At 37.9% G+C, this 12,489-nt stretch overlaps 1 protein-coding gene across 1 annotated transcript in view; it reads right to left on the reverse strand.

Annotated features, from left to right (window-relative positions):
- Positions 1-617: 617 nt before the first annotated feature.
- TBC1D22A (TBC1 domain family member 22A) overlaps positions 618-12,489 on the reverse strand; it is a 2,393,943-nt gene continuing 2,382,071 nt past the window's right edge. Inside the window, exon 13 of the mRNA XM_078679664.1 lies at positions 618-3,593. Within this exon, the coding sequence (XP_078535790.1) occupies positions 3,450-3,593 (144 nt within the window). The 3' untranslated portion in view covers positions 618-3,449. The remainder of the gene's footprint in view (positions 3,594-12,489) is intronic.

The following is a 12,489-nucleotide window of genomic DNA, read 5'->3' on the forward strand; positions in this document are numbered from 1 at the left end:
GCCCTTTATTAAAATCAATGTTTCTGCTGAGTGGGGCCTGTACTTGTAATTAAGCATTGGAATTCTGCCTGACAACTACATACTGTTCTCGCGTATTCAGCATGCTTCTAGAAATGTATTAATATAATCTTTACAGCTATTAGACAGAGCAGGACATGAACATTTGGAATATTATTGCAGTGGTTCATCAGCTATTTTATGCACTTATATATTTTATGTTGGGGTTGCTTCATATAAATTCATAATATTTTGGATCAATAGGGCACATGCTTTTTTATTGCAACTTTATTCTTCTATTTTATTATTTTTACTATGGTTAATTTCTATTGATTTTAATTATTTCAAACAAATAAATTAATTGACTGAGTGGTTGATACAGAAGGAGGGAACAAAGAAGCAGCCTAATACATTTCAAATAGTTCTTAGCATGTGTTGGATGAAACCCCTGAAGGTAAGTTTTCTCAAAAGGTGTATGTTTATGACCCTAAGGTAGACGCCATTTCATTAACCTTGAGCTTAAAAAGCCAGAAATCATCAGAGACTCATTAACTTAGAAAATGTGGAGTTCACTTAAGTGATTGAGACACTTTTAGAAAGCATGAATGAAGAATGATTTTTAATGATGATTTCATGCCCTGCTGGCAGAATTGTGTCAGTGATGGATCAGTGATCCATGTTCTATATCTGGAGTGGCAAGTTTATTAGCTAAAAGTGCATGAAGTTAAATACAGTTCTACAATGGCCATTGCAATTTACCACACTTTGCATGAACCTTTTGTTTATTGGAGTAAGGATTTGGTCTACCAGGACAAGATCAGCAGACCAAGGGGGAATAATTGACATTGAGTAAAAGTCTGTAAGAGAAACGGATAGATGTTCATAAACTAACATGTAATTAGCAAGTGATGATGTTTTTTTAAAGCAATCTACATTTCATGCTTATTCGAATAAAATACTAAATCGTTTATGAAAACATGTATTTGTCACAGTACGACAACACTTGCTTTGAATTTCTATTTTTATTCTTGGCATTCCATATAGGCAATATTTGTGCAATCAATTACTCTTAATGAAATAAGAACGGAAATATGGATTCAATATACACATGTAACATATTAAGTACCATGATCAATTAAAATATCATTTTCATTTGATTGTTACTATATTTACAGAGCAATGAACAATAAGCTGATGTTACTAATGATGCTTCTGTCACCATTCTTCACTTTTTAAAACTGTTAATGGAACAAATAATGTTTTAACACTTTTATAAATATGAAATATATGTACAGGTAATTTCCAAATATCTTTTATGTTTGTTTCATAACATTTATGTATTTGTGAAAACACCTAACAAATGACCATATTGAAGATGTTTTAAGATATGTACTGCTATAAAGTAAAGAGATTACAGACTGAAAATTGTGAAAACTATGTAATTGTCTCTAATGTTAAGCAATCTCTTAAAAAATAAAAAATACAAATGTATCTACGTTTGCATGGAGCTTACACTGATCATTTTACCATTCAGCGTTATTATTTCTGCTGTGAATAAGGGTATGCCAATTATATTGCTTGAAAAATGACACATGAACACATGCAGTATTTTCTGTCATTGACATGGCCTTCCAGCAATCTTACCCTATCACACAGTGTGCAGCCTCAGTTAACTAGGGATCGTGGTTCCGAAGATGGTTACATATGAAAAACTTGCATGTAAGGATTATTAATGCAATTAATTTACACAGTCAGTGGTAGTTAAAAAATTCTGTCCCTGCATTGACCAAACAGAACATAACCAGATACGGTTCATGTAGGCCAAAGACCTGAAAAAAGACATTGAGGAATCTGTTTGGCTAAAGCTTATGAAGGAATTAATTACATATTGTTGCTTTAACTGGGAGCCATGCAGCTGTTGGCATTTAGAAAAACTGTCTTTGAAACCAAATAATGAAACAAACATTTGAAGAAAACATTTGACATACCTAGTATAAGCAATATTAATTGTGATTTAGATGTTTGCATTGGTATCATGTTCATTGTTTATAAAATATTCACATTTAAAGAGTTCTGCACTTAAAAAGAAAGACATTTTTGTTTTAAATACACACTTACTTGCTTTCATTTATCTACTATTAACTGTAAGTTTGCATGATATTGTAAGATGTATTTTGTTGTTGTACATCAATCAATATCCAATTGTTAATAAATTAGGAAATTAATATGTTTCTCATCATGACTATGTGCTTGATAATCTTAAAATATTATTAAAACAGCAGGACAATATGATCGCTAAATATGACAAATGCAACAAGAGTCCAGATTGCTGTCATTAATAAATATAGATAGCATTGGATTTAAAGATGAAATTAATTTTCAACTAATATAAGAGTATTTTAAAGTGTTTAAGAATTTATGTTAACTAGGCTCCACAAAGACATGCAAATAAAATATGGTCTCTGACCAATGTTTATTTCTGCAATGTATTATGTTATAAATACAATTGAACATTTGATATAATCCAAATTAGTCTGAATATTTTATTTCTAAAAGGAAAACCTAATCTGAATACTTAGAGTGCCAGGTTTACATCTACTCTACATATCTGCCTACAACTACTTAAAACATCACCTTCAAATGAAAACAGCAGAATATCTACCAGACTCTAAAATATTTATAACTCCTGAAGATAAGAGATTGATATTTAATTTCACCTCCAATCTTTGCTACACAACAATTATAGTACTGAGCAGCTAAAATAGCTCACACAGCAAATATAAAAAGTATTGTCAGGCCTTGACTAAGTAATGAAGCAGTCCATAAAAATATAATAAGGGACATCAAAATATGTAATATATTTCCTGAGCAACAAACCTGTATATAAACTTTGAGAAAAGACCCTAAATCAATTATCAGATCTAAATAAAATTCAGAAGCAAGATGTTGTTACTGGATGCATCTATCAATTTTGTAATAAGATCTATTTGCTGATTCATTGCTGTTTTCTGTACTATCATACCCTATTAACTGGAGTGAATATTGGAAGGTATTTTGTGATATATACCTGTTTGAACAATGTGTGTAAATTAGTGTATACCACAACAGAAATTGTATAGAAACAAATCAGAAGCATTTAATTTGATAAAATAATGAAAAAGCAAGTTCTCTCATAGTCTTCATCAAAATAACAGTTTGAAAGATTGTGAATTTAGAGAAATATTAGGTCACTGAGTTTGCTGATTAATAGGATCTTGTATTCTCTTAAATTAATAATTATTTAACATTTCAAATCCAGTTGTATAATAACTGGCATGTTTCCTAATGTTCATAAGATGTGAGTTTATCCTACAAATGTTAATCCTATTTGATATATTTCTAGCATACATAATATATACATTTTTATGTGCAACAACAAAGATACAGAAAATTATTTTACATAAGCAAAGGTTTTAACTTTGCAACAGATGTTTCTTATAATGATTTGGAGCATCTGCAAATGCAAACTTTAATCTGTAGGCTTCTGCCAATAATATACTGATGTCCTCATTCCCCCAGTTGTTTGTGGGTAAATTCTGTAAAAACACCAACAGCCCCTAGAATAAAAAAGAATGGGAAAACTACAAATTAAATTGTAAAATATTTAAGTAAAACTAAATTTTTAATGTAGGTACAATTTATCGGAACATGTTTGTTGTACATAATTTTCCATGCAACAGTATGTTCAATTTTACTAATAATTTGTACAGCATACAGAAGCCAAACACAAATAATATCCAATATTCATGAATTATAGAATGCATAAACATCACATAGCAGGTTTATTATACATGCTTGAATATAACACTAACCTTGACATGAAACTTTGCCATAGTTTAACTAATGTTAAAAAGTTGTACACAGCACAACACATTATTTTGGACAATGGTATCTATTCCAATGATGGAACTGCTTAACCACTTGGCTGCTAAGGGGTATGCATGTAGGTCCATTGACTTTCCATTGAAATCAATGGGAACTACATGACGAGTTACCCTTGTCATTAGCACTGAAGGGGTTAATCAAGGCAACAAAACAATGTATAGATGTATGTTTATAGTATCACATCTATCGTAACCTGCTTAAGCTATTGAATATGTTAATACACTTTACAGAGCACGTTTTGAATCCTCGATGACATAATGTATACAGACATCCCCAAACTACAGTTTGCAGGGATATTTTACATCTCACATAATTTGGCATTAAAGAAAGGGTATGTTTCATTTACAAGCACGGAAAGAGGCTGTTGAGTTGATGTGCTAGTCTTCTTGTGAGAGTTCACTAGCATGAGGGCTTGCCAACTTCAAAAACGTGTAGCAAATTGAAGGCAACCTTTGGCAGGAATGTCAGCACAGCAACCCGGGGTGAATTTATTCAGTAACTCATACCACATTCAAGCTCCTTATTTAGCACCTTCAGTAAGACCTCTTCATCTGATCTACAGACCTGCTGAACACAAAAAGGACTGTACTGTCAGGATTCTAGACCACCTCTGACACCATTCACAACACCCATTATCACATTCAAGTGAGACTTATTCCGTACCAGTGACCAAATCCTTTAAAAGATATAATTCCTCAACACACTCCTCTTGACAATCAAGTATCAAGTTGAGAAACCCACTCACTTCAAATGTAAAACCCTTGAGCACATTCACAATCAAGTGTAAGGTCCTAATAGGTCTAGATGGACTACTTTTCCTACCACCCCTGCACTTTTCACATCACACTGATTTATCCTCAGCAGCCAGAATGTGGAAAACAATTGCTCCTTCAAAGATCTCCCTATGGGTGCCTGACAAGAAGAATTCAGCAGTATTTCAAATTCCCACTTACCTGCATCAGATATCAACAAACCCATTAATGTAAACAATAAAACAATGAAAAATGTTTGCTACTAAAACAAAACATTGATGACTTCATCCTCCATGTCAAATTCCTCAGCATGCTGATCGGTTTATCTAATCTCAGACAGCAAGCGTGTCATATATAGACTTAAAAAGAAAAAGAGGCTACATTTGGTGACCTGAACCTGCACAGTGGGCTCCACTGACACACAGATCACTCAAAAAACATATTCTTCAAGGCTAGCAAGCCATGCATGGAATGCATCATCCCACTAACAGTACATTCAATTTCATATTCAGTGCACCACCAAATAGTAGCTTCTTCATTGAGATGAATGACTAAATTTGAACCAGCACCAACAACATTAAGCAGAAATTGAATCTGCTTCAAATGCCCTGAAGCTTTCACCAAGCGGACAACCTTCAACTGCTTCTGGCATGCTGAACTAAACAACACCCTTAAGAGACACAAGGATCTCCTACAAAGACAACATTATACCATGAGTCATAGTAACATTTTTTTGAGAAGATACCCTCACACCTTTTCACCTTTGCTCACTATTGTTCACTCTTGTAACCTTCACAGATGCACTCAAACCAGACCAGGGTCTACCTTGTTAAAAATACTTATTTTGGACCCAAACTACTGCCAAATCCCCAACCACTCTTTCTTCAGTAACATTATTAAGAAATTAGTTTAGGTTCAATCCAATCATAGATGAAGATGATCATGAAGAATACTCTTCTATAGAGCTACCAGTGTTACTTCAGACCACTCTGAATTGAAGCTACTTCTCTACAAGTAGTCGAAAATGCCCAACCATCAACAAAAACAAACAACCCCTGCCTCCTGTTTGTTTTGTGCTTGGTGCAGCCTTCAACACAGTTTACTATAAAGTGCTAATCCACCCCTTGAAAACTCACACGGGCTTTCCTATATACTGCTGCAATTGTTTACATCTTAACTTTGCAACACTCACCAATGTGCACAGATGGAAATTCAATATCCAAGCTTCTCCCTGTTTCATGCATAGCCTTTATGCTTCCTTTCTCACTACATCATTTTCAATCTCTACAAGGAACTCCTCAGATCTGGATTAAATCAAAACTCCAGCAACACCCTACCCTTCCTTTCTTGTCACATCCAGGATGTCAAAATCTGCCTCAGAACAAATTTAAAACTGAACCATTGAGGGAATTAATAAAATGAGCAGGCAGGTTCAAAGAGCAAAAAAGAGACTGCCAATTTGACCAGAATCCTTAAAGACTAACAGGCCTTCGATTGTGAAGTTTTGAGTGCCGCAGGATGACAATAATACGCATAATGTCTTGAATAATGGTACCAGCCAACTACAATTTAGTAGGGAAGACTCAATCCTTCCATCCCAGATACATACCAGCAAGCTGTGTGGTCTGTGTACAGCAGGAGAGTGAACACTCCACAGCAAATGTATAGGCCTACAGTGGACATCAACAGTATCAACTACCATAAAACATTCAGTATGTGGATGTCAAAAGCAAGAGGGCAAAGAGAGAAGCAACAAAAAACTCCTCTTAGAGTCTATTTTTTCTTAGGAAGGAATAGTTATAGCAAAAACAACAAATATGTAGATATCAGAGTAAGACTGCTGTTATTGGCATACTGGTTTGATCCAAAGTTCTATGTCAGTGAATCTCCCTTTAGGAGGAGGTCGTATTAAATTCCAACCGTGGCAAACTATGGACAAATTACTATCTTTAAAAACCCCTAAAATTGGCGAGATATATGAAGGGCTTAATTTACTGATGCCAGACGATAGGGAGAAACATATGGTGGCATGGCAGAGTAGACTTGGCATCTCTCCTCGAACCTCCTTGGAAGCCTTGGAGATGTCAATATCAACCCTAATGTCCACAAAACTCCAAGCACAATTTAATAAAACATTTTTTTCACTTTATTATACCCCAGACAAATTAGCAAATTAGGGGAACGGATTCAGGACACACTGTCCGAGGTGCTCTCTTTCATCAGCAGATTCAACTCACATGTTTGCTACTTGTCCTTTATTAGGGAATATCATATCGACAATCTCTGACTTTCTTTCCATCCTCGCACATTGCCGTATTAACATTTCAACTGAAGAAATTCTATTAGGTACATCCAACATACCCCGACCCCATTCAATGCACGGGCTTATCTTGATTGCTATTGCTGTTTTCAGACTGTGCATAGCGTCAGCCTGGATAGATCCACTAGCACCATCGTTTGTAGAATAGAGAACCAGGCTGTTTGCAACCTGCAACATAGCAGTAGCGATTTATAGAAACAAAGGGAGGACAAAGCGGATTAAGGGCTTGATGATATGGGCACCTCTGTTAGATTGGATGCATGAGGAATGAAATGTTTGAATCGCTTAGGTTTTATATCTAAAGTCTCTCTCTTTATTTGCTTATGCTTTGTTCTTAGTTTGCTAGCTTCTTGTTCACTGAACAAATGTATATACTTTTCTCCATATTTGTTAAAATCAACAATAAGCTAGATTTTGCTACCTGTTCTGCAGGGGTGGGGGGTGGGGGGGTAATGATGCTTTATAAAACTTAAATGCAAATAAAAATTGTTTAAAAAAAAAGAATCTCCCTTTAGTTATTTGTTGTTATATAGAGTAGCGTATTTCATAGTCGTACTGCGAAGGGATGTTACAAGCTCTGTTTTGAAGGTGATTGTGATCAATGAAGGTGAAAGAACAGTTATCTGTAATGTGGATGGATTTTAAAACTACTGCCCAAAAAAGGAAAAAAAATAAAAGGTAAAAACGTTAGATAATGATATGCAAAAGCTAGAGCAATGCAGTTTATGAGAGAGTGGCAGAAGTAAAAGAGAGGGAAGAAAAGATAGAAAACTTGTGAATGAATGGTAGGCTTCAGAAGGAGAACTCTCTAAAGTGTTAGTATGCATTCATAGAATGAGTTGAAGAAACAGAGAAAAACTGAAATTGACAATGATATAAAACATATGGAGCAAAGAAGGCACATGATGGTGAAGGCATAGAAAAAGTGGACACAGAGAGAAAGCAGGAAGGAAAGTATTGGAGGTAAAAAAAACATTAGGTGAAGAAGAGAATGTGTTCAGAAACTGAATAAATGAGACGTAATAAACAGCCATCTATACAATATGCAAGTCTTAACTTCAAGGTTAAAAGAAAACAGTTATGGATGTCCATGTATGTAAAAATATAAAGCAGCAATGAATAAAGAGGAAAACAAATGTATGGAAAAGGAGCAAGGAAATTGTTCAATGGTATTGGTCAAATATGTTAACGGTGAACAAAAGGAATGGGGCTACATGAGTTAGATTTTGAGACCACATGTAACAACTGACCGAGATACAAGAGAAGAATGGAGAGAATGAGAACAATGAGCCAAAAGCATAGTACAAGTAACTGTAAAAGGAGTAAAAAATTAAAATAGCAATATTAGAAAAGCATGATCAACCCAGCATCTTCTCTATGATTCTTGACAGTTGGCACAGATGTTAGCAATCAAAGAAAACTGTTGATGCATCCATGGGACATAATTATTCTAATGCAGCCTGCAAGTTTAACGAAGAGATTGCGGGTGGCTCAAGACATCCAGAGATTGCCTTGCAAAAAAAGTGTAAAATGGTGCAAGTCAATTTGTGTCATAGGCTATTAATAAAGCTAAAAGTGACCAAGGAACATCAGAGGGGAATATTTACTCAGTCTGGTTGATTCTGGCTGCCACTAACCATGACTTACGCCACTGCCGGACCGAAGGGCATGGACAAGGGCCATTAACCAGGGCACTCCTGCCATCTCTGTCCTAGGCTTTTCTTTCAATGAGGCTCCAGGTGTAAACAATTTCCATGCAATCAACCTCGAGGTCTCAACACCAGGTGTTTCTTGGCCTTCTTCTTTTCCTTTTCTCTTAAGTGTTCCAGGTAAGGGTTTGTCTGGTGGTGTTTAATGCAGATTTCAGGTGTGTGTGACCAATCCAGTCCAGCATCTTTTCATGATTTCTTCATGAGCAGAGAGTTGGAATGTCTGCTGCCATAGGCCATTGCTGCTGACGGTGTTTTCCTAAAGGATTTGGAGGATTTTCTTCATACAGATGTTGAAGGTTTACACTTTGTTGATGGTGTTACCTGTTGTCCTCCTTGACATTGGCTTCCGTGCCGTCCTGCTTGTCTATTACACTGCCCAGGTAGGTGAAGGCCTCAACCTCTTCAAGTGGATAGCCTGCAAGAGTGACTGCAGTTGTGCTGGTCATGTTAGCCTTTAGGATCTTATTGTTTTTCTCCCACGGATGTTGAGGCCAAGTTGTGCTGATGTGGCTGCCACTTTGTCGGTCTTCTCTTGAATCTGATGATAGGTATGGGTGGGAGAGTAGGGCCAGGGGACCTGCAAAGTCCAGTTCATCAAGCTATGTCCAAGATGTCCACGGGATCCCATTTCTTATCCTTACTGTGGATGTCTTCATGAACCAGTCTATGGTCAGAAGGAAGAGCAAAAGTGAGAGCAAACAACCTAGGCAGACTCCGGTACTCACTTTGAAGGCTTCCATGAGTTGTCCTCCATGGACTATTTTGCTAGTCATTCCCTCGTAAGAGTTCCTGATGATTCTTACAAGTTTATATGGCACACAGTAGTGGCGGAGGAGTTTCAAAAGGATATCCCTGTCCATGCTTTTGAATGCCTTCTCACAGTTGATGAAGTTGACATAAAGGGGTGAGTTCCATTCCATTAACTGATCAATGATGATGACCAGTGTTGCAATCTGGTCTGTGTAGGATCTTTACAGATGCCAGCTTGATGGTCTCACAACTGAGCACTGATTTGTTCCTTCATTCTGTTCATGATGACTATGGAGCACTTTGCTTGAGGTTGCTAAAAGAATTATCCCTCTGTAGTTTGTGCAGTTACTCAAGTCACCTTTTTTGAGGCTCTTGATTAGCTATCCCACCTTCTAGTCCGATGGCAACTTTTCCTCATCCCAGATCCTTCCAAACATGGGGTAGAGCATGTTGACTGATATTTCGACGTCTGCCTTCAGTGCCTCTGCAGGTCCTGCTGCCTTCCCATTTCTCAGATGTTTGATGGCTTGCCGTATGTCTTCCTGGGTTGGTCTGCTGCAGTCGATTAGCAAGTCCTTGTCAGCTGGCAGTATGACTAGTGGATACTGGGGCACATGCTGGATCTGGAGGTCTTCAAAGTGCTTCCTCTATCTTCATTGTTGGCCTTTGTTACTCATGATTCTCTTCCCAGCTTTGTCTTTAACAGGTGTTTCTGGCTTGCTATATCTGCCATGGAGCTTCCTTGTTATGTTGTAGAGTTCTTTCATGTTTCCATGGCTTGATGCTTCCTAGGCTTCTGTAGCAAGTCCATCAATGAAACTTTGCGTGTCTGCTCCTAAGCTTCTCTTTGCTTCCTTGTTGGATTTGGTGTTATTTACCTTGAGCTTTCGCTTTCTCTGCTCTTGTTCAACTGGTGTTGACTGAATCTGTCTTTTCCTTTCTCACTATGATTTTGTAGAGTGTCAGTGGGATCTTTTCTTTATGCAGGTGTTTCTTGGGACCAAGTACTGCCAGTCAAATTGATGTCACAGTTTTTTAAAATCTTTGCCCACTGGTTTCCTACTCGATCACTGTAATTTTCTAGTTCTTGCAGGACTTGAAACTTGTTGCTGACTGTGACTGAGTATGCACTATATTTCAGGGCCTCTTTGAGGAGGGTGGTGATATATCACTGGTGTTAGTTTGTCGGTTCCATGCATACCTTCGTCAGCTTTAGCTTAGCCATAACAAGGTGATAGTCTGATATTGCGTCCAGTTGCCTTGTCACTCTCACATCCTGTAGAGACCTTCAAAACTTCTTAGCAATGCAGACGTGGTCAACCTGATTCGCTGTTGAATGGTCTTGTGACACCCACATTGCTTTGTGTATTCTTTTGTGTGGGAATACACTAATGCTTATCACCAGACTGTGCAGGGCATATAGATTTGCAAGCCTTTCACCATTCTAGTTTATGGTGCAAAGGTCATATTTGCCCATGACTTCTTCGTACTCAGTTTTGTCTCTTCCAGTCTTGGCTTTGAGGTCCCCCATCAGTATGGTGATGTCTCTGCCAAGGCATTTCTTCATGATGGACTGGGGTCTGGTATGAAATTGTTTCTTTTCCTCTTCTTTGCTCTCATTTGTGGAAGCAAAGCAATGGATAACATTCATGTTGACCCTTATGTTCTTTGTGCGGAAGGTCACTGTGATGATTCGGGGATCATGGGCTTCCCATCGAATCAGAGCTCTTTTGGGTGCTGATGTTAGCATCAGGGCGACTCCACAAGTATATGTGGCGTTCTGTTCATTGTGTCCAGAATACAGCAGTATTGCTCCTGGAGCAGGTCTTTTCTGTACAAATTATGTGCATCTTGTCTCACTGATGGAAGGCAGTGCAAGGTTTCAGTTTTTTCATCTCTGCTCCTGCTTGGGTTCTCTTTCCTGTCTTGTACACATCCTTATGTTCCATGTCCCGATGGTGATGGTCTTTTTACATTTTTATCGTGAGGTTCTGAGCAGAGACTGACTTTGAGTAAATTGCGTGAAAGTGTGTTAGATCTGGGGTCTCTAGTTGGCAATGGTATTCACCTTTGTCCAAATAGGGACCCTTACTTCTAAGTCAGGATAAGGGGATTACACTCCTTAATAACCCCAGCTCACCCCCTTGGTAGCTTGGCACGAGCAGACAGGCTTATCTCAGAGGCAGTGTTAAGCATTTGTGAATATACACAGTAATACAGTGAAAACACTACAGACGGACACAACACAGGTTTTAAAAAAATAAGTATGCTTTATATAGACTTAAACACAAGACCACAAACAACAAAAATCCACAATACTACACTTAAGATTACTTAAAAGATGATTCAAGTTGCTTAGTTCAAGTTGTTGGTAAGTGCGACAAAGTTCTCAACAAAGTCCCTGGATGGGTAATGCAAAGTGAACAAAAGGTTGAAAGCAGATGTATTGGCTTTGTGCCTTCCATGGAAATTTCAAAAAGGGGGTGGTGACGGACAGAGTATCTGAGTTAATCAGAACACTCCTACCCAGTCAACAGATCAGGGCTTGACTGGGTAGGAGTGTTCTTCTTAATTCAGATACTCTGTCCATCACCACCCCCCTTTTTGAATCATTTTGGCCACCACAAGCGTGGAAGGGTATGCTCAGATGTGAGTCCCTTGCTCACTGCCCCATCAGGATTCAAGCAAGCCGGGCCGAAGACGGCTGTAATGCCAGAAACCGGTCCCCGGAAGCTTGTTTCCTTTCCAGTAAAGAATTGTTTGGTAGTTTGGTCTGCCCTGTTCCCATGATGCACTGGGCCAGGGACAGACTAATTTGCATGTAGCCAGGTTCTGAACTGGGATGGTGCAGTGAGCTAAAAAACGGTGATGGATCAAGCCCTGGTCTTTTGACTGGGTAGGAGTGTTCTGCTTAATTCAGATACTCTGTCCATCACCACCCCCCTTTTTGAATCTTTTTTGCCACCACAAGCGTGGAAGGGTATGCTCAGATGTGAGTCCCTTGCTCACTGCACCATCAGGATTCAAGCAAGCC

Source organism: Lissotriton helveticus, chromosome 1_1, assembly GCF_964261635.1.
Source record: "Lissotriton helveticus chromosome 1_1, aLisHel1.1, whole genome shotgun sequence".
Lineage (NCBI taxonomy): Eukaryota > Metazoa > Chordata > Amphibia > Caudata > Salamandridae > Lissotriton > Lissotriton helveticus.